This window comes from Acinonyx jubatus, chromosome C1 (assembly GCF_027475565.1).
Source record: "Acinonyx jubatus isolate Ajub_Pintada_27869175 chromosome C1, VMU_Ajub_asm_v1.0, whole genome shotgun sequence".
Taxonomy (NCBI): Eukaryota; Metazoa; Chordata; class Mammalia; order Carnivora; family Felidae; genus Acinonyx; species Acinonyx jubatus.
In genome coordinates, this window is record NC_069381.1 from 69,517,985 (window position 1) to 69,544,465 (window position 26,481).

The 26,481-nt window shown below is 34.0% G+C and overlaps 1 protein-coding gene across 5 annotated transcripts in view; it reads right to left on the reverse strand.

Annotated features, from left to right (window-relative positions):
• Window positions 1-567: 567 nt before the first annotated feature.
• Window positions 568-26,481, reverse strand: part of TTLL7 (tubulin tyrosine ligase like 7) — a 141,846-nt gene continuing 115,932 nt past the window's right edge. For 3 of the 5 annotated variants that reach the window (XM_015070415.3, XM_053214323.1, XM_027058758.2), the window contains 2 exons: window positions 15,845-16,018; window positions 568-5,357 (listed from right to left, as the gene is read on the reverse strand). In XM_015070415.3, the coding sequence (XP_014925901.2) occupies window positions 5,237-5,357; window positions 15,845-16,018 (295 nt within the window). In that variant the 3' untranslated portion in view covers window positions 568-5,236. Of the gene's footprint in view, window positions 5,358-6,108; window positions 6,304-15,550; window positions 15,754-15,844; window positions 16,019-26,481 lie in introns of all 5 variants that reach the window. The other 2 variants (XR_008295008.1, XR_003420084.2) reach the window with 2 other exon arrangements.

Genomic DNA, 26,481 nt, shown 5'->3' on the forward strand with positions numbered 1-26,481 from the left:
ATGTTATCGTCAATTCCAAAAACGAAGGCATTCATGCATTCAAGTTCCTATCACGTGACAGGATTTTTAACCGAAGTGCTTCCTTTCTTTAAAGGAAAAATATTCTAAACTTCTTTCTGTATAATCACCTTAAAGAACAATGGTATGAATGGCGATGAGACTAGGATATGCTTCTTACTGAGGTTTAGTATGATGTTTTAACGATGACAAAATGATAAAGTCTTAAGAAAAATAAACTTCATAACTAAGATGCTAATATAATTCTATTCAGATTAGTAATACTTTGTTATAAGGAATGATACTAGAGACATATGAAAATATCATTTCTAAATTTTAGAAAGGTTTGCCTTTCAGCTAACTAGGAAAAGAACTGACACCAATTTTGTTTACCCGACCTGACTTTAATAGAAGGTAAAGTTATCCCCATAGTGCTATTGCTGTCTACACAGCAGAAGAAAATTACTGTGAAAATATATTTCATCACCTGAAAGCTTAATTGACCAGTCTCCTCCACTACTAAAAACACGGTGTGTATGTGTAAAACAGAAATAACCATTTGATGACATGTTGTAGCTTTCTTATGTTAAACATTTTTTATTATAGTAATTGAAATAACTTCACCATACAGATATCACATGCTAAAGCATGACAATGCAATAGTAATTGCACATTGTGTTGACATTTCAAGCATATTTTCTGTAACAACATTTGCATTCATACACAGGTAGTAAAGCACATGGGGGATAATTTGAGTCATGATTCATGGTAGCAAAATGTATTGCTTTCAAGCTATTCTTGAAACCCAGAATCTTCAGCAAATCTATTAATATTCGATATTGTAGCGTGTACAGTATTAATTGGATGAACCAACGAGTTCAGGACCAAGAACTGCCATTGTTAGCCTTTGAAAGAGAAATAAGAGCATTATCTGACTACTTTTGTAAAGTAAGCCTTCTTACTTATTTAAAAAATATTAGTCTGTTGAATAATGATTTTACCAACAGTTTTCAAGTTAGTAGGGATGGATAAAATAAAAGTTTTATGTAGCCCTTCTTAGATAATACAGCCCAGTTAATACAAAATGTGTTACCCGAATCATTTTCCTTCAATATACCATACACCCATTTATGATGTGGCGAAAAATCACCAAAAAAGGGCAACAATCTTAAAGAGTGCAATAAGTTTTAATATACTACTTTTTGGTTGCAAGGTTATTCTTTGTATCCATACATCTTGGTTCAAATGGTCTAGACAATCCATGCTTTCTAGGCGTAGAAACTTGGTTCTTAAAAATAGCAGATGAATAGAACTTGATCTAAACACATTTTATCTAAGTTTTACTGTTGCCGAGGCAAAAATACACCACCATAAAATACAAGGAAAACCAATATTTAAAAGGCAGCAGATATCTTTTCTTGACCTTCTCCACGCAAAGGTCAAAACTTCAAAAGGAGCTTAAAGTGAAGAAGATGAGGAGAAGCAAAGAAAAAAGGAAGAAATAAAAAGCAGTGTAAGAAATAAAATTTTCATCATGAATATATTTCTAATTTTTTAATTTATTTGTAAGTACTATTAACCCAAAATATTTACATAACTAATTCAGAACTTGAAAACATAAATTTCTCAATTTAAAGAGCGAAGCCAATTTTCAAAAATTAAGTCACAGCAACACAACTATTTGAAGTTACACTTTTTATTGCTTAGCCCTTAAAACTAGGTAAGCTAAGATTTGAAATGTAAATTAGCATTACAGAAAAGAAAAGGAAGGTATTTTCTGTCACTCTTCTCGAGGTATTTGCTATTATTTTTAAAGAATACCTTTTTAAAAATGAATCAGTGCTTTATAGAAACCTAGGAATAATAGAGTTTATGCAACTATCAATTTTTGTTACACTGAAAAGGTCAAATAATGTGTATGTTTAGATTTAAAAAGAATTTTACATAATGGCTTTGACATGCTAAAGACAAAAGCACTTGGATTAATTTATATTACAATGTGAAATTTCAAGTTAGATAACTTCCAACTTGAAATTCTATAATCATATGCTTTCCAAATTAAAAAGAGAATTAGAATGAAATCCTTGATGTCTACAAGCCACTATCATCTAGTTGTTTGTAAATACTACATGAAAAGAAAATTGAGTGTTTTTTTGTTTGTTTCTGTCTGAGTTTGGCTCATTTTAGTTTTAGGGAGGAGAAATTAGTAGGCAATTTTTGTGTAGTTAGACCTAATTTAGACATATGGAAAAAATATGTATAAGTCTTTGCATCTGGCAAAGGTTATTTCCATATTTGATCCTGTTATAGCTTCATTTTTATACACACAAGGTAAATGAAATGCTAGTAAAATAAAATTTGTTGCTAATAAAAATAAATAAAAATATGAATCACAATAGTTGGATTACATAAAGCAAATGCTAATTAATTACAATGCTTGATAATTAAAGTGAAAACAAATCTGTAATCTCATACCATATTCATAGATGATGATTTAAAATAAAGATTGCTTTTTATATAATTCTGGAAATCATTGCAATCATATACGGTTCTGGAAAGCATTCTGATCTTAGATTAACAGAATGAGTAGAGATATGTTTTCTCTAACAGAATGAAAATACACTTTCAACTTAAGTAACCCAAATTCCCTATTAAAAACTTCTGTGAATATTGAATAACTTCTGGAGTTTTTCAAATAAAGTTATTTTCTCTCCTGGAAAAGAGAGAGAGAGAGAATCAGACCCGTACTATCACTTATATTAATATGTTTTAACCCTATGAATAAAAAATTTATAATAAAAACTAAGGAATATTTTATACCTCTAAAACATTTCCGTGGCCGCTAGAGACTTTCATGGTTTACTAGTGTATCTTCTCTTCTTAGTTTCTCATTAGGGAATAAGCACTATAGCAACCATAGTCCACAGCATACCAGGTAGCATATATAAATAATGAGCACATGGCTTTTATTCACAACTTTATCACATCAAACTAGATCAGTATAAATATGCAAATGTGAGCAATAAAATTCTGGTGTTCAAAAAAAGCCAGCTCTAAGTAGCTAGAGAAGTGAAATTTGTTCATTGGGTAGTTTCACACATTTTAACTTATTTTTGGTTTTTAAATTGTGTGTGTGTGTGTGTGTGTGTGTGTGTATGTGTTTTCTAGGGGGAGAGGGTTCATCCCCATGTTAAACATTCTTCTTTTTTGTTTTAAATAAAAATTTTAGTCTTCTATCACTGAGGACAGAAGTTCCAAAGCACCCACTCTAGCATAAGAAATAACCATTTTGATTTAAATTAATGCAAGTGAGTGACCGACAAACTGGGTTGATATCATATACCAGACACTTGAAATTATGTCTCATTCATGGAGAAATCATGAATTTAAAAGAAAGATGATTTAAAAAAATACTTCATGAAAAGACCCACTTGCTGATCACTCTTAAAATGATTTTGTAATATCCCAATTTTTACATTATTAATTCTAAGAAATCTGCAATGAATTTAGTAATTCACAAAGTGGAGTCACAAATACTCAGAGTTAAAATGTAACTTCCTTTATCCTGACATCCTCATCCTCTTTTTCCACAAAGATAATAACAAATTCTTCTTTGGGATGCATCTAGCAAGGAAAAGTATCTATTGGAATATGGATGTTAGGTAGTCATAAAGAATCAAGTAGCGATAATTTAAGGAAAAACCTATTTTAGCCTATCACAGCCTCAGAATATGGCTCTAAAAGCAAAATGTATCTAACTTACAACTTCAGGTTGCTAATTATCCAATTTGTAAATTAAAACCGGACAGTTTGCCTCTCTTAAGTTCTCCTGCTTTGGGGCCATTTCTTGATTTACTGAAAACAGTTTCTAGGATAGTAAAAGGTAAAACTTTCCTACATTTTGCCAATAATTAGCATCTGTGAGAAAATAAGACTGTTGGGAGAAGTTTAAACAAACTTCTAAAAGATGAATATCACAATTTCTAAGGACTTCCATGTCAATGATACTGCTGTGTTGATATTTTTATGGAAAACTGAATGCTCACCCATCGTTTTTGAAACTGTAAGCAAGAAAAGGAAGTAAACTGCTAAGAAATTCATGCAGAATAACTTTACACATGAAGAAAACTTCATACTCTATTTTGATTTTTGAAAATTCTCAAGGGTACATCCATGACTAATAATATTTAGTAATCCAAATCTTCCATTTGCAATAATTTAGATTATTTTCTATGGTACAATGTGAAACTCTTTATTAGACTTTGCAATGTTAGTTGGTCTCAACATTGAGAGACTTGTAAGTGTGACACATTACCCTATAACTCCAAAATGAGTTTGAAATGTCAACTCTTCTACTTCTGAAGAACAGAAGAAATTGTATTTAACCATATGTACCCATTGGAGATATACTTTCCAAATAAAAGTGAGTGATATGAGATACAAAAATCAGATGGAAAGATTTTGTTATTACCATCATTTTCTGTTCCTTTATGTGACTCCCAATGAAACATAAAAAATGAAAGCTAGTTTATGTTTTGTTTACTTTAACCCACTGGATTGTCTTCCATTTTAGGTCATTATATGATCTTACTAGATCCTTACTGAAAATGTACATCATCACAAGTAGCTAAATTTTCATATGGAGAAATAAAAATGTTGGGAATTTCAGGTTGGGATTTTTATAGTAGTTTGCAGTGTGCTGTAGTAATGATAAACCCGTCTTATATTTAATCCTATCATCAAGCAACACCAGGCTTCTAGCTTTGTTTTTCATTTTAAATGGCTACTATATATAAGAGAATTAATAAGGTATTATACTATTAATGCTTTTTCAAGTCAAAAGATGTGTTGTCTAGAAAATAATTTAACACTGAAATGGGATCTTTAAGATCAATTCTGTTTTATATATTCTGCAGCAAAAATAACATTTCTAGTAGGAACGTATTAATTATAAACCTAGCAAATTCTAGACATTCACATATTTGTGTAAACAATTTTAGCATGGTTTATTACATTTCCAGAAAGGTTAAGTCTTATATCCAGTTTTCTGCTAATTCTTCTTTCATATATTATAATAAATATATATGTATTATTTGAGTGCACATGTGTATATATTTTCACACATATATGTCATATATACATAAAACAGCACTTAATGGTCACTTTCTTTGCATGTTTAAATTGGAGGGAAAAAATGAATTGCTATTATGCATAATCCATGGTGATCTTCCTTTCTGTTTCACAAATGGCCATATCGGGACGTAAACAAAACATTGGAGCGAGTCATTCCAGGTGAACTGTATTTCAAGGTGTAGGTTGGTGTTCTCATGAAGAATTGTGTACTTCCTGGTAATAAATACCTATAAATGACAGTTAAAAAGTTATACTTTCACAAACAAGTTAATATGAACATGTCTCACTAAAGTGTTCTTGGTTAATACTTTATATATCCTACATGAAAAACAATACTATAACAACAATGCATTCAACATAAAAAATGCCCTCTCCCAGACTGAGGTGGGGAGGTGGGAAGGTGCTCATAAAAGCCTTACCTAAAGGCTGCCTATAGATGCAATATATGACGATCTCAGTGTCCTAAGACATCCCATATAGGGCCATTATACTCACATGCTAGGAAACTATTTGCATGGCTCATGTTAATTTGGAATTCATTGTTAATCTCTATAAATAATGTGTGAAACTAGTCAAATATTTCTTAAAAGTATGTGATATGAGAATTTGGCTAGCCACATTAGTAATAATTGTTTGTTTCAAGGATGTTGGAACCACTAGTTATAATTTAAAAACATTTCATCAATATATTAGGACTAAGGTAATCTAAGAGAAAAATTAAAGATTAAAATTCATAACTATAAAATTTATATTCCTAGACCACATAGTTCTTATGGTAACAGAACACCAAAAACAATCATGATTACAGGTTACATGCAATCCTTGCAGCCAAACGTATTTGAAAATACGTGAATTATCCAGATTTTAGAACACTATAGTGTATATACTATATATGATATAATATCTCCATGGGGGCTTGGGGCAGCATCCTGAAATCAAATCATTAATATTTCTGTATTTAAATGTATGCATACTTACAATAAACAGGATGAAAACAATAAATAACTTCATGTCAATTCAGGTCAGGTCAGATTTGCCAATAAAAAGGTTACTCTTCCTTTTTAGTTTTCAGAGATTTGAGAATAAGGAATTGTAAACAAGAATGTGCACCTGTATAATTTGTTTCTCTCTGGAAAAACTTTGATTAGCATTAGGCCACTCCAATCTATATATCTAGAGAAAAATGGAAATCCACAAGGAAATCCACATGAGCAAATGCACATAAACATAGCTATTAAAAGTATAAGTCTTGGTAATGATGAGAAGGACATGGTATAAAGTCAGGACAAAGACATCTATGAGGAATTTCCAAAACTATAGTCAGCAATAGAAGGAGGCTTGAAATTTTTGAAAAAATAAACAATGGTAGAGCATCAACTCATTTATTTTTTTCACTTGACTTTAGAACAGCAACGGTATCACACTTCCAGAGATACACAAAGAAACTGACAGCCAAGAGTACAATTAGCTACCTATTCTACATTAAATAATGTTGATAATTACTATACCTCTATGTCAACAGAAAATTACACTTATAGTTGTATTATATGAATTTTATAGAAGAATGTGAATTCCTTATGATCAAGTTGCATACAGCATTCAAATTAAAATGGAATTCCCTATAATATTCATAAACATCACTTTATCATGAATTATCTAATGATATCCTCTAAATCTATTACCTAGTACCACAAACTATAAATAATTGCTCAAATCATTAAGTTAATAGAGCAGTAAAATAATACAACAAACCAAATTAAATCAAAATTGCACAATGGGTGATGAATAATGAAACAATTGATTTCTCACATCACAGATTATATAAATTATTTTCTTAATATCACTTGGGTAATTTATATGGATTAATTATTATGTCAAGAGTTAGTGGAATCATGATGATTAATCTGATGTCTTCTGTCATGAAAAGACTCCCTTCCTATCTAAGGCAGAGGTGCAAAAGAAAATAAGGTGTTTGACCAAAACCCACTACTTTGTATTGGTTGAGAGTTATTCTTCTACTGAAAATGCATCCTGATTATATTGATAACTTTCAGAGTAAACAATAACTTCTACCAACTTCCTTTTGAAGAATTTCTGAGCAATAGTTACTACTGACATTACAATAATATCCACATATCTGTTTGAGTTAAAGATCTCCATTCCGCAGATGAAAAAAATAAAATAAAATAAGAACACGAAGTCCAGGGGTAGCTATACTATTTTATTTAACCTATGTAACATTTAGTGTTTTCTGTGTGCTCACCACTATTCCAATTGCTTTGCAAATATTAACTCATTTACTTCTCAGAACAATTCTATACAGTAGATATTATTGTATGCTTCATTTTACACATGAATACACTAAAGTATATGGGGGTCAAATGTCTTGCACACAGTTACACAGCCAGTTAATGGCAGAGCTCAGATTCAAATCCATGTGCACCAACTCCAGAATCAGTGCTCCTAGCTACTGTATTATATGGCCATTTCTCTGTGTGAATCTCAATTTTAAAACCAATGGATACAATGATTATACTCAGTTTTTCAAAACTATGAAGTGTAAAATAACCTAGAAAGTAGAAAAAAATTATACATCCACAAACCTAAACTTTTTAATAGAAGCAGAAAAAGCTAAAATGAAACTTTTTCTGAGGAAAAAAGTTCAGTATGAACTAAAAAAAGCATATGAAATTACATTGAAAGAAACACTTTGTTTCCCTAAAGCAAGTGCTGTGGGATATTTTAAAGCATAACAGGGAAACACAATGGATTATATGCCTTAAAATCTCCATTAATATCTCTTGGGAGATTCCACACTAACTGAACATCAAAGATTATTTTTGAAATGTTCTTTGCAATAATATTAAATAATACAATTTCATCATTTTTAGCAAGAAGTAGATCTCTGGGAAGTACATTTATAGCCTATATATATCTATCTAAAGATTTTGTGTTAAAGCACCAAAAAAATGTGAAAAGTTTAGTTCTACCTTTACTCTAGCTTACTCTTGATGTACAAAAATAGCTAATTTGTAGATACCAAGGAAAAATACCTCACACTTATACCCTCACTTCTCATCTCTGAGACTAGGTGTGCACAACCTCACATATCCATCACATAGACATAAAACATGTATTTGTCTAATTTCTACTTGACGTAGAATTGGTTGGCCTGTCAATGCCAACTTATTGCTGACCACGGAGGATCTCTGGAATGTGAGCATTACAAGACTGGTAGGGAATTAGCCTTGAAAACTTAAGCTACACCCACCTTCCAAGATTGTCCTAGAGTAAGATCAGGGCCCCTCAGACCCCAAAATAAACTCAGCTTCTAGTTTGGGGAACAAAGGTAAATGAAGCTCATCATAATATTTTTCCTGTGTTTAATTTTTTTTCTATTGTGGTAAAAGATATATAACATGGAACTTACTAGTTTTATCATTTTTAAGTGTACAAATCAGTGCATTAAATACATTCACAATGGTTGTGTAACCATCACCGCGATATAGTTCCAAATGTTTTCATCCCACACAGAAACTCCTTGCCCTTAAACACGAAATCCCCATTTCCTCCTCCTCCCATTCCATGGTAACCTCTATTCTACTGTCTCTATGAATTTGTCTAGATATTTTCTAGATACCTTATGTAAGTGAAATCATACTATACTTGTCCTTTTGTGTCTGGCTTATTTAATTAGCATGCTTTCAAGGTTTGTCCATGTTGTAGCATGAGTCACAATTTTATTCTTTTATATAGACTACTTGAATAATATTCCATTGTATGTATATATCACATGGTGTTATCCATTCATCAGTTGGTGGACACCTAAGTTGTTTCCACCTTTTGGCTATTGTGAATAATATTGCTATAAATATTGCTGCACAAGCATCTGTTTGTGTACTTGTTTTCAATTCTTTTGGGTTTATACTGAGGAGTGAAATTGCTGGGTCATACAGCAATTCTATATTTAACTTTTTGGTCAATTACCAAATTGTTTTCCATAGCAGCCACATCACTTCACATTCTGAGATAGCAATGCATGAGGGTTCCAACTTCTAAATATCCTCACCAACACTTATTATTTTGCATTTTGGGGATAGCAGCCATCCTAATGAGTGTGGATTGTCCCATTGTTTTAACTTTGATTTGGGGTACGGGGTGGGGGAAGCTCTAGTCCCACTTCTGCCATTGCTAGCAATGTGGATTTAGATAAGCTATTTAACCTCCAAGAGCCTCAGTTTTCAGTTTTCTCTTCTGAAGAGTCCAATAGATTCTGCCATGCCTGTTTAATAGAGTATAGAGCCAAAGAAATAGTGCACAAAGGTGAAATATTATTTATGTGTTATGAAATCAGCCTCACTAGGCAAGGCTACCCCTGTTCTGAGATAGATGTTTCAAGCTATCTTGGCCTAGGGCCATAATGGTACCATGTCTTTAACTCAATTGTATAGTACACATCTGAAAATGTATAAAACATAAACGTCTAGCTTAATGAATATTATAAAGTGATTACTTGTAAAATTGATACCCAGGTTAAATAACTGAATATTCCTAACATTCCAGAACCCTATACTATAGCACCCTCCCTCCTTTCCAGTATCTTCCCCATTTTTTTTTATAGACTGTTCTGATTTTTCTTAGAAGTTTGTAAGATTTTTCTAAAAATCTTACACAGGTTATGCAGGCTGCAAATACCTTCTTCCATTCAGTGGCTTGTTTTTTAACCCTCTTAGGATATATTCTAATGAACACATATTCTTAATTTTAATGTAGCAAAATCCATTTTTTCATTTATGATGTGCACTTTTGGTCCTATTTTTTATAATCTTTGCATACCTCAAAGTCATGAAAAGATTTTACTATATTATCTGCGTAATCTTTGGTTTTGCCTTTCACATCTGTGTAGTCAATTCACTGGAAATGATTTTTGTACATGGTATCAGTAAGTTAAAGTTTCCTTTTTTTATTACTATTTAGAAACCTAATTGCCTCCACACTATTTTTTAAAACAAATTTCTTTTTTCCCATTTGTCATAAATCAAATGTACCTCCCTTTCTCATAAATCAAGTCTCTATATATGCCTGGGTCTACCTATGACTTTCTGAATGCTTCCGTCGGTCTATTTATCTATTTGGCAATATTACACTATTAAATTAAATTACTTTAACTTATTAAAAGTCTTAGTACACTACAGTTAATAAACCCTACCATTTTATTTTTCTATTTCAAGAGTGTCCTAACTATTCTTGGCCCTTTGCTTTTCTATATAAATGTTAGAATAAGCTTTGGTCAAATACTGTGGCCCCCCCCAAAAAAATAATTTGTTGGAATTTATACTGAATTTAGAGATGTTCAGATCTATGTGAGATGTGACATTTGATGATATTGATTCCAATGATGAACAAGGTATATCTTTCCAGAGTTTACATTTTCCTACCTAAAAGTCTTACACATTTTTGTTACATTTATTCCTAAGTATTAACTATTCTTTGATGCTACTGAAAATAATATCGTATCTAAAATTTCATATTTGATCTGTTTATATAGAAAAAATACAATTGATTTTCTTGACCTTGATTTCATTAAAACTATTAAATTTACTTAATAATTTATCTGTAGATTTATTTAGATTTCTATGAAATAATCATATCCACTAGCATTGAGTTTTACTTTAGTGCCTTTTATTTCTTTTGCTTGCCTCATTGAACCAGCTAGGACCTCTAGTACAGTAATAAATAGAAGTGGTAATAACAGGCAATCTTGTCTTCTTCCTAATCTCATAAGGAAATCCTTCAACATTTCATCATTAGGCATGTTGGTTGTAGGTTTTTTGTAGTTATTCTTCATTAAATTAAAGAATTTCCCTTTTGTTTCTAGTTTGCATTTTTAAAAAAACATGTACCCTGAATTCTATCAAGTGATGTATATGTATCTTTTAAAATGATCTTTTATCCTATAAAAATTACATTGACCACTTTTTACTGTTATTGCACCCTTAAATTGAAGCAATAAGCAGAAGTTGGTCATGATACATTATCCGATTTAAAGTTTCTGGGTTCATTTTGCTAATATTTCATTTAAGACTTTTGCATCTACATTGGAATAAGATTGAGCTGTTACTATCCTTTGCCATAATGTCCTGGTTAGGTTTTAGTATCAAATGTATGGTGGCCTCATAAAACAAGTTGGAGAATGTTCCCTCCTTGTCTGTTCTCTAGATGGGCTTAATAGAATTGGATAGTGAAAACCTATGAATCTAGAGTGACCTTTGAGAGGGTTTTTAATTACTGATTCAATTTCTTCAATAGTCAAGACTATTTAATAATTTCTATATAAGACTTCCTAACAAGAAGTTGTGTCACTTTTGGTAATACATATGTCTTTTTCCAGGAATTTGTTAACCTAATCTCAATTACCAAATTTATTGGCATGAAATTGTTTCTGTTTTCTTACAAAATTTTCAATGTTTGTAGGATCTGTAGTAATGTCTCCATTTTTGTTCTTGATGTTAACTATTTCTGGCTCTTGTATTCTTGATCAGTCTCACAAGTTGTTCATCAATTTTACTAGTCTTTTCAAAAACACATTTTGGCCAAGTTAATCTTTATTGTTTGTTTCATTATTGTTAATTTCTGCTCTCCTTTCTCTGTATTCTTTGGGTTTATCTTAATGTCATTTTGTCATTTTTCAAAATGGTTACTGATATCATTAAATTTGTGCCTTCCTCTTGCCTAATGCCAATTTATATAAATTGTCTATAAATATGCCTATAATAATGATTTTTTATATACTGCAATTTTTATTATAGTATTTTTGTTATAAATCCATTCAAAATATTTTCTTATGACCATTAAGATCTTTGATCTTCTTTGATTCATCAGTTACTTAGAAGCATAATTTTTTTATCTTTCCAAAGTATGGATATTCCAATTATAATCTTTGCTATTATTTTCTAGTTTAATGGCATGGGGTCTGAAAAAAAACTCTGTATGAGTTAAGTCTTGTGAAATTTGTTGAAATATGTTTTGTTATTCCACTATATGATTGATTTTTGTAAAAATTCCTGCTGTGCTTGGTATTTTATATTCTGAGATTATTAGATTCACTTCTGTATATGACAGTTAAGTCATATATATGACAGTTAAGTCTGTTATATTGTTAAGATGTTCTATATCTTTAATTTATATATATATATAGATAGATAGATCTCCATCTATGGTTGTAGATCTATTTTTCCTTGTAATTCTGTTAACTTCTGCTTTGCAAAACATCTGGATGACTGTTACTCCTAGGAATCTAGGGGTAACCCCATCTTTGGCCGACCTTGAACTGTTACTTTTTTCCCTTAGGCCCATGAGTCTATCAAAAGTACTACTCAGTACTGGGGCACCTGGATGGCTCAACTGGTTAAGTGTCTGACTTTGGCTCAGGTCATGATCTCACAGTTTGTGAGTTCGAGCCCTGCATCAGGCTCTCTGCTCTCAGCTCAGAGCCTGTTTCAGATCCTCGGTCCTCCCACCTCTCTGCCCTTCCCTCACTCTCTCTCTCTCTCTCAAAAATAAACATTAAAAAAAAAAAAGTACTACTCAATACTAACAAGCACTCATTATGTACCCAATTAACTCTCCAATGTCTTCAAGCAAAGGTATCGGTATTTTGTCTAGCTTTTCTAGTTTGTATTAAAAGGAAGATTTGTCCAAAAACCTAGTGCTCATTACTGAAGGCAGAAGTTTGAACTCAAAATGTTTTGAACTAAAAATGTTTTTAGCCATGAAACACCTTGTGAAATGAGCTTATATGGAAGCTCAGTATATGAAATATAGAAACACATTTTAATTCTAGTATCCTGGAGATAGAGAGAGAGAGAGAAAATATATACATATATATATGTGTGTGTGTGTGTATATATATATACAATAGATATATATATGAAGAAAATAGAGATAACATATATATATATGTTATCTCTATTATGTTATCTCTATTTTCTTCTCTTTTAATTTTATAGATAAATGAACTAAACTTATATCTCCTCATAAAGTATTTAGGTATACCCCATACATTATTTATATTAGGTATATATTAAATTATAAATATTAATTTATACTTTACTAGGTAACTTAATAAATGAAATTTATCTATGCATTAATAAGTATAAGTTAAGTGACTTCTACATATAAAGTAAAATGCTATAGGTTCTTAATTGACAAGGGAAAGAAGATACGGCTAGTTGTCACATGTTTTTAAATTAATGTGACACTGACTTGGGTTTTAATAGCTAGATATTAGGAGGACAGGTTCATTTCTCTTCCCTCCTTGTGGTTTCCAAGTAGAAGAATTTCCACCAAATTTCTGACCTTTTCCCAGAAGTGAGTTATCTGATTTTCAGGTTTAAAGTTTATTTATTTATTTTGAGAGAGAGAGAGAGAGAGAAGGAGGGGTTGAGAGAGGGAGAGCTAGAGAATCCCAAGCAGGCTCTGCACTGTCAGCACAAAGCTCGATGTGGGGCTTAATGTCACAAATTGTGAGATCATGACCTGAGCGGAAATCAAGAGTTGGACGCCTAATTGACTGAGCCACCCAGGGGTCCCTGATTTTCAGGTTTAAAAGAAGGAACCAGGTATGCTTGGCTTGGCCCCCTTCTCTTGTTGGATTAGTCTATCTGCAGAAAGGGTGCATCCTTATTTGTTCTTTAGCCAACACCAACAGAACTAGACTTTATGGGGTAGTGTGGAAGGTTTGGGTTGATCCAGCTCTGCTTACGACTGGATCAGTACATTTAATTCTCAAAGTCAATTTTAGAGAACTCACTTGGATCAAATCTATACCATGCCCTTTAATGTAGCTTTACTCAGTAACGAAGCCACGTTCTGATGATCACCTGTCTGATTCCTACATTTCTCTCTCAAATGGTTCTGAACTTGGGCAGAAATAGAGGGTGTGTGTACTAATATCCATCCCCCAAAATGCTTATAATCACCATACTTGGGTTATAGTGAGCATTTATCAGAAGTCCAGAACTCAAGGTTCCAGAGTCAAGAATATCTCTTCTGACCACCAAAAGGGGGAGAAAATAAAAAGGCCTGAACCAACTGCAAGGTGTAACTTCTTCCTCCAGAATGACCTCACTCTATTTTTGGCTGTCTACAGAAGTTATAAGATCCCTCAACAGAAAATGGGTTACAAAATCTGTAATTGCAAGTGTGACATTAAAGATTTTGAAACCATGCTTCCTAGACTGGAACTTAAGATTTTTCTGATCATCCTTCCAGAGTATCACTCTTTAAAATGAAGCCTCTTCATTTATATATTGTAATATTTCAATAATGACCATCATTCTTTCAAACCATATGAAAATACCAATGAAAGTAATATAAGTTGTAGTTCAATAATTTGCTTCAAACCATTAAACTGTAGAATATTGTTTTGATATTTACATATTTCAAATATTAATGGCTAGCTTTATCTTTACCATTGTTCTAATCAAGCAGCTTCTAAAGGTAATGCAACAGTCAGAATCCAATACAAAGATTAAAAATACATCTTTCAATACTTTTTGTTAAATATATTCCAAGCCATTCTGCTGTTGTAAGTCAGTTTATAGAAAGTTAGCTTTATTATATTCTCTGTGATTTTTATAATAAACAGATTAATTTATAGGTATTTCAAAGAGAAAATCCAAGCTATGGTGGTTCTATTTTCCTCATTGCCTATTCAACTGTTAGTTGAATACTATCATCTTTTGACTATCATTTAGTATTTCAAAGTCATGGTTTATTCTCTTTTCTTTCTTTCTTTCTTTCTTTCTTTCTTTCTTTCTTTCTTTCTTTTTAATGTTTTATTTATTTTTGAGACAGGGAGAGACAGAGCATGAACAGGGGAGGGTCAGAGAGGGGGAGACACAGAATCTGAAATAGGCTCCAGGCTCTGAGCTGTCAGCACAGAGCCCGACGCGGGGCTTGAACCACGGACCGCGAGATCATGACCTGAGCCGAAGTTGGCCGCTTAACCGACTGAGCCACCCAGGCGCCCCTGGTTTATTCTCTTCTATCTTGAGTAGTACTTCAATGTATATATACTAAAAATGAAGTCGCATATCCATCTTTAATTCTAATGGGAACTATGATTGTACAGAAAAATCCTAAAATGTACTTCTTTTTTACTCTGTGTATTTTTGCAGCTTGAAAACAACATTATTTTTTATGATTTGGAAAACTACCTATTTTAACTGGACGATATTTATTAAAATTCAGTTTTTAAATGGAACTTAACAAAATTCACCTCCCATAGATTTGTTTGGTGATGAAAGGAGTAGTGGAGGCATACTGAACAACAAAAATTAAACTAAAGGCATCTTCCCAACTTATCAGGCTGATGGATAAATCTGAAATATCCTTATTGGAGCAAAAAGTTTATTACCATTTTTTGGATGCTTTTACTTGGCTTTTGAAAGCAAAAGTATATAAACCAAATAATCTCATTTCCATGTAGGTTATTTCTGTCACCTTCAGGTTTGTGGCTGTTGTCCTTGTTTGGTCCTTCAAAGGTAAAGACTGTGCAAATTAAAAGTCTTTTGTAGATAATAGCGGGTATGAATTTTTGGTCTTTAGCTTTTTCTCTAGCTATATAAATGAAAAGAGACTTTCAATTGCAAACTGCATTGTGGAATTACTTTATATAAAACTCACAGGGTGTAGAAATGTAAACAAGTACCTGGAGTTACTCCAATCAGTACCAGGGCCTGACAGTGATCCTCTTGTGTCAGTTGCATATTTGTAAACCACTAGCAGGCACTGTTTACAAAGCTCAACCAGGCGCTGGCAACATTGGAGCTGCAAAGGAGTCACCACCTCCGGGCTTTTACTGAAAATACTCTCCCAAGAGGATCTGTGGGCATGGAAACAGACATGACCTCATGTGGCTGTTAAAAAAGGCAACCAGCTTTATCACTTACCTAGCAACAAACCAATAAGGAAAAGTAGAAGTGGCCTCAGAACATGTGAAGTGACTGCAGGTGGTTGAAAGGTATAAAATAAATATATATTTGAAAATTAATCTTTATATTAAAAAACACAACATAGAATTCATATGCTATCTGTCTCCAAAGACTTTACTGATACCAACTGTGGGTAGCTATCAGCATGGCTTCCCAACACCTCCTAAAAATTTCCATTACTCTATATTAAAGTATATGTAAAATATCGAGCTTATTTCTCAAAAGTTAGGTATTCTAAAACTTTAAGCTTTCTAAAGTCCTTGTTATCTTTACCTTTATATTAATAATAATCCCAAGATCTGAGGAGTTAAAATGGTGGAATAGTAAGGGGACCCTATACTTGTCTCTTCCCTTGAACATAGCTAGACCAACATCAAACCATTCTGAACACCTAGGAAGTAGATCTGAGGATTAACAGAACAATCCACATAATTTGAGACACAGAGGAAGGCAGAGGCAGGTACTTGGTGCAGACAGGTGAACTGGGGGAGAGAAAAGCTGCGGTGCTGCAGAGCGGAGGGAGCTATTTTCATGGAGAGGAGAAAGACAGAGGTGGCTGCAGGGAGAGAGCAGCACTCGGGTTTGCATAAGAAAACACCCCCCTGAAAGCAGCTAGAGAGAAAGAGTGAAAACACACACAGGGGACTGCACAAGAAAATGGTTCCCCAAAACCACCGGAGGGGGGGGAAGGAGAGGGTTTCAATACCGCCAGTTTTTTTATTAAACAGCTGAGCACAGAGTCTGAAGTTTCAGAGATCAGACTCTGGTGTTGTCCGGGCCCCAGGAGCAGGCAACTGGCCTGAGGATCCCCTAGGTCCCATAGGGAGAAATGGTTCCTCTGTTTGGAGTACATTTGGTAGAGGTGATACAACCTCTCTGTGGGTAAAGACAAGGTGGGCACCATCAAGCTGCCACCGATATAGGAAGAAAGATGCCAGTTGAGGCCAGCAAATCCTGGAGCCAGCTGTGTGTTGTGATTTACCATAAACTCTGAGTACTGCCACTACACGGTGGCATGACCATTTCCTGGGACAAGCCGGCCACAGGACAGTGAGATCCTCCCCCATAAGATCACTGAGGGTCTGAACTGTAAAGGTCTCTGAAGTGTGGGGTTTTGAAACACAGCTGTGCCTGAGATAAAACTCTGGAGAGAGGCACTGTTTGATAGGTGGACAGCTCAGACACAGACAGGGTAAGGCAGGGAGCTGATGGAAGCAGTGGACACAGGAAGGGTGGCTGATCATGCATCTGTGAGGGCGCAAACTTCCTTCCCTGGAGACTAGAGAGTGGGGTGAAGCCATTTATCATTATTAGCCCACCAACACTGATCCACCCCAATGAGCTAAACAGTGCCTCCAAGTGGAGAATAGAGCCATTACACAAAGGCCCCCTTGTGCCCTCCAGGCACATCTCCATTAGGACAAGTTGGCCTGAGAATCTGAGCAGCAGACCCCTCTCCCAGAAGCCCAGCACAAATCCTTTCCCTGAGTTTAGCCTACCATAGACTACTGCAAAGTTTCAGCTCTAGGGGAAACCTGATCTAGTTTCATTTGGTTTTTTTGTTTGCTAGTTTGCTCATTTTGTTGTTGGTGCCTCTGTTTTTGTTGTGTTTTTCTTCTCTTTTGTTTCTTGGATACAGAATGGACACTTTATTTATTTTTTTAATTTTTAATTTTTTTCTCTCTTCTTTCCTCTTTTCACTTTTTCCTATCAAGCTTCTCTTAACTAGCAGACCAAAATACACCTAGGATCTAGCTTCCTTTATTTGATTTTTAAAAATTTTTAAACTTTTATTCCATTCTATTATTATTATTGTTGTTGTTTTCTTCCTCCAAAATGACAAGATGGAGAAAGTCACCTCAAAAGAAAGAACAGAAGGAAATGATGGCCAGGGATTTAATCAATGCAGATATAAGTAACATGTCTGAACTAGAATTTAAAACAATGATTATAAGGATACTAGCTGGGCTTGAAAAAAGCACTGAAGACACCAGAGAATCTCTTTCTGCAGAGACAAAAGAAGCAAATTCTAGTCAGGCTGAAATTAAAAATGTTATCACTGAGATGCCAACCCAGTGGAAGACATAAAAACGAGGATGGATAAGGCAGAGGAGCAAATAAGCGATACAGAAGATAAAAATTATGGAAAATAATGAAGCTGAAAAGAAGAGGGAAACAAAGGCCAGGGATCACAAAGGCAGACTTAGGAAACTCAGCAATTTATTAAAACATAATAACATTTGTATCATAGGAGTCCCAGAAGATGAAGAGAAAGAAAAAGGGAAAGAAGGTTTATTTTAGCAAATTATAGCTGAAAACTTCCCTAATCTGGGAAAGGACACAGACATCAAAATCCAAGAAGCACAGGGAACTCCCATTAAATTGAAAAAAAGTTAGCCATCACCAAGATATATAGTCAAATTCACAAAATAAACAGACAAGGAAAGAATCCTGAAAGCAGCAAGGGAAAAAAAGTCCTTAACCTACAAGTCCTTAACCTGAAAACAGATCAGGTTAACAGCAGATCTGTCCATAGAAACCTGGCAGGCCAGAAAGGAGTGGCAAGATATATCCAATGTGCTGAATGGAAAAAATAGACACTCAAGAATACACTATCCAGCAAGGCTGTCACCCAAAACAGAAGGAGAGATAAAGAGTTTTCTAGACAAACAAAAACTAAAGGAGTTTGTGACCATTAAACCAGCCCTACAAGAAATTTTAAGAGGGACTCTGAGGGGGAGTGAGGGGAAGACCAAAAGCACAGAGATTAGAAAGGACCAGAGAGCATCACCAGGTAACACAATGGCACTCAATTCATATCTTTCAATTAACACTCTGAATATAAATGAACTAAATGCTCTAATCCAAACACATAAGGTATCAGAATGGATAAAAAATGAGATCCACCTATATGCTGCATACAAGAGCATTTTAGAGCTAAAGACACAGGCAGATTAAAAGTGAGGGGATGAAGAACCATCTATCATGCTCCTGTATGTCCAAATAAAGGCAAAATAGCCATACTTAATCAGACAAGCTCGATTTTAAAACAAAGACTGTAATAAGAAATGAAGAAGGGCATTATATCATAATGGCCCTATCCATCAAGGAGATCTGACAATTGTAAATATTTATGCCCCCGACTTGGAAGAACCAAATATATAAATCAGTTAATGATGAAAATAAGGAAAGTCATTGATAACAATACCATAATTATAAGAGACTTTAATACCCCAATTACAACAATGGACAGATCACCTCACCAAAGCAGAAAATCGACAAGGAAACAATGGCTTTGAATGACACAATGGACCAGATGGACTTACCAGATACATTCAGAACATTTCATCCTAAAGCAGCAGAATACACATTCTTCTCCAGTGCACATGAAACACTGTCCAGAATAGATCACATAGTGGGTCACAAATCAGCCCTCAACAGGTACAAAAAGACGGAGATCATAGCATGCATATTTTCAGATCACAATGCTATGAAACTTGAAATCAACCACAAGAAAAAATTTGGAAAGCCCTCAAATACATGGAAGTTAAAGAACATTCTATAAAGAATGAATGGGTTAACCAGGAAATTAAAGAATATAAAAATACAAATGAAAATGAAAACATGGCAATCCAAATCTTTTGGGATACAGCAAAGACAGTCTTAAGAGAAGAGTACACTGTAATTCAGGCCTATCTAAGAAGCAAGAAAGGTCCCAAATACACAACCTAACCTTACACCTAAAGGAGCTAGAAAAAGAACAGCAAATAAAGCCTAAAGCCAGCAGAAGAAGGGAAATTTAATAAAGATTAGAGCAGAAATAAATGATATAGAAACAAACAAACAAAAACAGTAGAACAAATCAATGAAACTAAAAGCTAGTTTTTTTAAAGAATAAACAAAATTGATAACCCCCTAGTCAGACTTATCAAAAACTAAAGAAAGAGGAACCAAATAGATAAAATCATGAATGCAAGAGGAACCAATGACACAGAAATACAAACAATTGTAAGAGAATATTATGAAAAATTATATGTAAACAAACTGGGCAATCTGGAAGAAATGGACAAATTTCTAGAAACACACTACCAAAACTGAAACAGGAAGAAACAGAAAATTTGAACAGGTCCATAACTGGCAAAGAATTTGAATCAGTAAATCAACAAGAGGGGTGCCTGGGTGGCTCAAGTCAGTTGAGCGTCCGACTTTGGCTCAGGTCATGACCTCGCACTCCATGAGTTCAGGCCCCGCATCGGGCTCTGTGCTGACAACTCAGAGCCTGGAGCCTGCTTTGAATTCTGAGTCTCCCTCTCTCTCTACCCCTCCCCCACTCATGCGCGCTCTCTCTCTCTCTCTCTCTCTCTCTCTATCTCTATCAAAAATAAATAAATATTAAAAAAAAAATTTTTTTTTTTAAATCTCCCAACGAGAGTCCTGGGCCAGATGGCTTCCCAGGGGAATTCTACCAGACATTTAATGAAGAGTAAATACATGTTCTTCTCAAACTTTTCCAAAAAATAGAAATGGAAAGAAATCTTCCAAGCTCATTCTACAAAGCTAGCATTATCTTGAATGCAAAATCAGACAAAGACCCCACTAAAAAGGGGAATTACCGGCCAATATCCCTGAAGAACATGGATGCAAAAATTCCCAGCAAAATATTAGCAAATCAAATTCAATAGTACATTAAAAGAATTATTCACCATGATCAAGGGGGATTTATTCATGGGCTGTATGGCTGGTTCAATATTCACAAATCAATCAATGTGATATACCACATTAATAAAAGAAATGATAAGAACCACAAGATCCTGTCAATAGATGCAGAAAAAGCATTTGACAAAATACAGCATCCATTCTTGATAAAAACCCTCAATAAATTAGGGATAGATGGAACATAATTCAACATCATAAAGGCCATATACAAAAGAACCACCGCTAATGTCATTGTCAATGGGGAAAAACTGAGAGTCTTTCCTCTATGGTCAGGAACAAGTATGTCCACTCTCATCGTTACTATTTAACACAGTACTGGCATCACACAACAAAAAGAAATAAAAGCAACCAAATAAGCAAGGAAGAAGTCAAACTTTCACTATTTGCAGACAACATGATACTCTATGCAGAAAACCTGAAAGTTCAACTGCAAAAAAAAGTGCTAGAATGAAAACAAGAATTCAGTAAAGTTGCAGGATATAAAATCAACGTGAATAAATCTGTTACATTTTTATACACCAATAACAAAGCAGCAGAAAAAGAAATCAAGGAATTGATCCCATTTGTAATTGCACCAAAAACAATAGATACCTAGGAATATATCTAACTAAAGAGATAAAAGATCTATACTCTGAAAACCACAGAACACACATAAAAGAAATTGAAGAAGACACAAAAAAATGGAAAAGCATTCCATAGTCATGGATTGGAAGAACAAATATTGTTAAAATGTCTATACTACCCAAAGCAATCTACCCATTAAAAAAAATTTTTTTTTTTAGTGTTTATTTATCATTGGGAGACAGAGAGAGACAGAGCATGAGCATGAAAGGGGCAGAGAGAGGGGGAGACACAGAATTCAAAGCAGGCTCCAGGCTCTGAGCTGTCAGCACAGAGCCCGACATGGGGCTCGAACCCATGAACCCCGAGATCATAACCTCAGCCTAAGTCAGATGCTTAACTGACTGAGCCACCCAGGCACCCATCAATCTACCCATTTAATGCAATCTTTATCAGAATACCACCAGCATTTTTCACTGAGTTGGAACAAACAGTCCTAAAATTTGTATGGAACCAGAAAAGACCCCAAATAACCAAATGTTGAAAACAACCAAAAAACAAAAAACTTGAGGAATTACAATTCTGAATTTCAAGCTATATTACAAAGCTGCAATCATCAAGACAATATGGTACTGGTACAAAAACAGACACATAGGTCAATGGAACAGAACAGAAACTATATGGTGAACTAATCTTTGACAAAGTTGGACAGAATATCCAATGGAAAAAAAGACAGTCTTTTCAACAAATGGTGTCGGGAAAACTGGACGACAACATGCAGAAGAATGAAACTGTACCACTTTCTCACACCATACACAAAAATAAATTCAACATGGAAGAAAGACCTAAATGTGAGTCAGGAAACCATCAAAGTCCTAGAGGAGAAAACAGGCAACAACCTCTTTGACCTCGGCTGCAGCAACTTCTTACTAGACAGGTTGCTGAAGGCAAGGGAAACAACAACAAACACGAACTACTTGAGTCTTCATCAAGGTAAAAAGCTTTTGCACAGTGAAAGAAACAATCAACAAAATTAAAAGACAGCCCAAAGAATGGGGGAAGATATTTGCAAACAAAATATCTGATAAAGGGTTAGTATCCAAAATCTATAAAGAACTTATCAAACTCAACACCCAAAAAACAAATAACCCAGTTAAGAAATGGGCAGAAGACATGAATAGACACTTTCTCAAAGAAGACATCCAGATGACTAACAGACACATGAAAAGATACTCAAGATCACTCATCATCAGGGAAACACAAATCAAAACCACGATGATATACCACCTCACATCTGTTAGAATGGCTAAAATTAACAACACAAGAAACTACAGGTGTGGGAAAGGATGCAGAGAAAGGGAAATCCTCTTGCAGTGCTGGTGGGAATGCAAACTTGTGCAGCCACTCTGAAGAGTAGTATGGAGATTCTTCAAGAAACTAAAAATAGAACTACCCTAGGATCCAGCAATTGCACTATTAGGTACTTTTCCAGAGAATACAAAAATACATATTTAAAGGGGTACATGCACTCCAATGTTGATAGCATTATCAACAATAGCCAAATGTCCATCAATTGATGAACTGAGGAATGGATAAAGAAGATGTGATATATATATATATACATACATATATGTATATGGAATATTACATATACATACATATATATAATGGAATATTATTCAGATATCAAAATGAAAGAAATCTTGCTATGGCAATGACATGGATAGAGCTAGAATGTATTATGCTAAGTGAAATACGTTAATCAGAGAAAGACAAATTTCATTCATATGTGGAATTTAAGAGACAAAACAGATGAACATATGAGAAGGGGAGGTGGGGAAGGGAAGAGAGGGAAACAAACCACAAGAGATTTTTTATGACAGAAAACAAACTATGTGTTGATGGGGGGAGGTGGGTGGGGCATGGGCCAGAAAGGTGATGGGTACTAAGGAGAGCACTTGTGATGAGCACTGGGTTTGTATGTAAGTGATGAATCACTGAATTCTACTCCTGAAACCAATATTGCACTGTATGCTAACTAAAATTTAGTTTTTTTAAAAAAGGGGGAAAAAATAAAAGACGAAAAAATAGAAAAAAATAATGATCCCACAAAAGAATTTAAAATTTGCTGTGATTTCATTTGTGGTCTCTGTGCTAGGAACATGTAAATTAATCCTTTGACTATGACCACTCCTTTCAAAACCCTTTCAGATGTAATTATATATCCATGATATTTCTAGAGCACAGTTTCTCTATTCTAGAAGTAATGTTATCTCAATGAATACTGCCTGACTGAAATCTCAAACATAGTGTTCTTCCTCCTTTCATGCACTCAACTTATACCAAAGCAGGTAGTAGTACACACTTTCTTGGTAAACTTAATGTGTGTGTGTGTGTGTGTGTGTGTGTGTGTGTGTCTATGCACACGCAGGTACACAAATATATATAAATATACTTACAATTCTAAATTTACCATGATGATCCCAATCAGGAAACACCTCATCACCCACCCCCACCACCACAGAGAGAGAGACACAGAGAGAGAGAGAAAGAGATTTATTTCCTTAGTGTAAATGAAACTCTTTTTAAGTCTCAAGGGGAAAGTTTTATTTGAGACTTGGTAATGGTTCAGGTCTCATTTTACATAAACCAACTCGCTTAACCCTCAGAGAAAGAAAACAGTAGATTTTCAGAAAGAAAAAAAATATTAAGGAAAATATTTTTCTGAAGAAATTTACTTCCCAGTGGGAAATTCAAAGACTCCATTTTCAATTTTCTGTGGATATTTGATATCTTTGGAATTTTTAAAAATGCTTTAAAAACTCAGAAAGGCATTTTTTTTAGCAGAAAGGCTATTTTTTATTTTTTCGGGAGAAATGTGGTCCTAAAAAGATAGCATGTCATCAGTGAATGACAGGTTTTCTTAAAAGGAATGAGATTCAAATGAATAGACTGAAAGGAATAAATTTTCTTCCATATTCTGAGATGTTCAGGACTAAATATAATACTGTTTTTATTATTTTAAGAAAGTTATTGCATTCAAGAAGCAGTAATGTGCTAGCTAAATTAACTTTTAAAATAAGTTTTAATTTATTACTAAATATAAGAAAAACTATATATAACACATACATGTTTGTATATACCCATATATACCTATGTGTGTGCATGTGTGTGTGTGTGTGTGTGTGTGTGTGTGTGCGTGTGCAATTGACTTAACCTAATTTGATCAAGAAAAATATTGGAGAATACCAATTAATTAGAGAATGTGTTTATAATTAATATGTCTTAATTTCAAAGTCCTACATGCTTAGGCCCAGATAAATAAAAATTTCATATAAATACAAATACATTCAGGAAAACATCCTGTGTTACAACTGTCTGCTTAGGACTTTTCTCTCCACTGAAATTGAGTATTGCTACATCCTCTTCTCTTAATTTGGATATATTTTTATTTTGATCCTTTGGAGCCATTTGATTAGATCCACTATCAAGTTACACACATCATGGCAATTTTTCCTTTCCTGATTTGGAGTATAGAGATGTAAGAAAAGAACAAATAAAATGGAAGCAAGGTAAAAAGAGCTTTTTCTATAACACTCGAATTTGATGGAACAGTCTGAATATTATATAAGTTATATCGCCAGCTCTGCTTCTCAATCTCTCATTCTTCCTTAAATATTTAAAATAAATATGTGGATCAAAGTCTTTTACCAATTTTTGTTGTGTATGTTCACCACCACAGGCCAAAGACCACATTCTACTCTATTAATTCATATTTAAGTGTCAGCGCACCAGTGTTCATAAAGAAAAAAAGAAAATGGATAGGAATTGCTTCATTTGGTACTAGGCTAACTTTCTCTGCACAAAGGAAACCTATCTTTCAAACTGAGTAGGTTAGAACTATGTCCCCCACCTCCTATCCACTACACCTGGCATATAGAGGCATATAGAAATAAGAAGGTGAAAGGATGTAAAAATAACTTATAATACCAGTTCCATTTTAAAGAACCCAAGGTCTTATCTGCCTTTTTTCTGTATCTAACTTCCGAAAAACAGAAGAGCCAAAATCCATAAATTGAAAAAGAAAAATTAACTGGTTAAAAATTTGTTTGGTACTCCCTAATGCTCAGAGATACATAACAGGAAACAACTTTAAACAACCATTTTTAGTAATATAACAATAAGATACAGAATAGTGAATACTTCTGGCAATAAAGGGGAGGTATTAATGAAATCCAGAGACTTGAAAAGCCTCTAATTATCCAGCAATCCAATATTTTTCACCAACTTTCTCATCAAAATAGTTAATAAAGTAGTTATCTAAAAAGTTAAAACTGATTCATCTTTTTTCTCCTTCTCTAATAGAAGTCGGAATGGATGACTGAGTGGACCAAAGTTAAGTAGCAGAAAGGAGAAAGGAAAATAAAAACAAAACAAAACAAAAACTGGCCTATACCAACGGAATAAACAGCAACAATTGAGCTGAAAAGTACTAACAACAACACATCCAATTGAAAGTGATATGAGAACAGGAAGATTCATGTCATTTTTAGTCTATATGTTATGCATATATTTTTAAGTAGGCATATGATTCAGCCTGAAAGCAGACTGCTTAGAATACTCCTTATCATTTCTTCTTGCCTGAAGATTCTAAGAGAAAAAGCTTTTCCATGAAAAACTTCCACTAGAAAATGCCTTTGGCTAACAGGTCCAAACAGATTCTCTTTCTTTGGGGTATACAGATCATAGTTTTGAGTGGAGAAAAGGCTTTTCCAAACAATACATTTCTTCTCCCATACCTCCCCCTGCCTCCTCTTTTTTGTTTTACCTGGAAAACTATTCTTCCTCTTCCTACAAGTCTCAGCTGAAATGTTACATCCTTTGGCTACCTTTCATGAGCTCTCAGACCTGAGTTTGAGTCCACAGCACCAAGACTTCCTCTATCCCAGCAAAACATGGCAGATAATTTTATTCATGAAAATTCTAAGAGCTATTCCCCTACAGAGAACACATTCAGAATGTGGGGCATCATGTGATAACAAGAGAAGGTTCCATGTAACAACAAGGGTCACTGAGC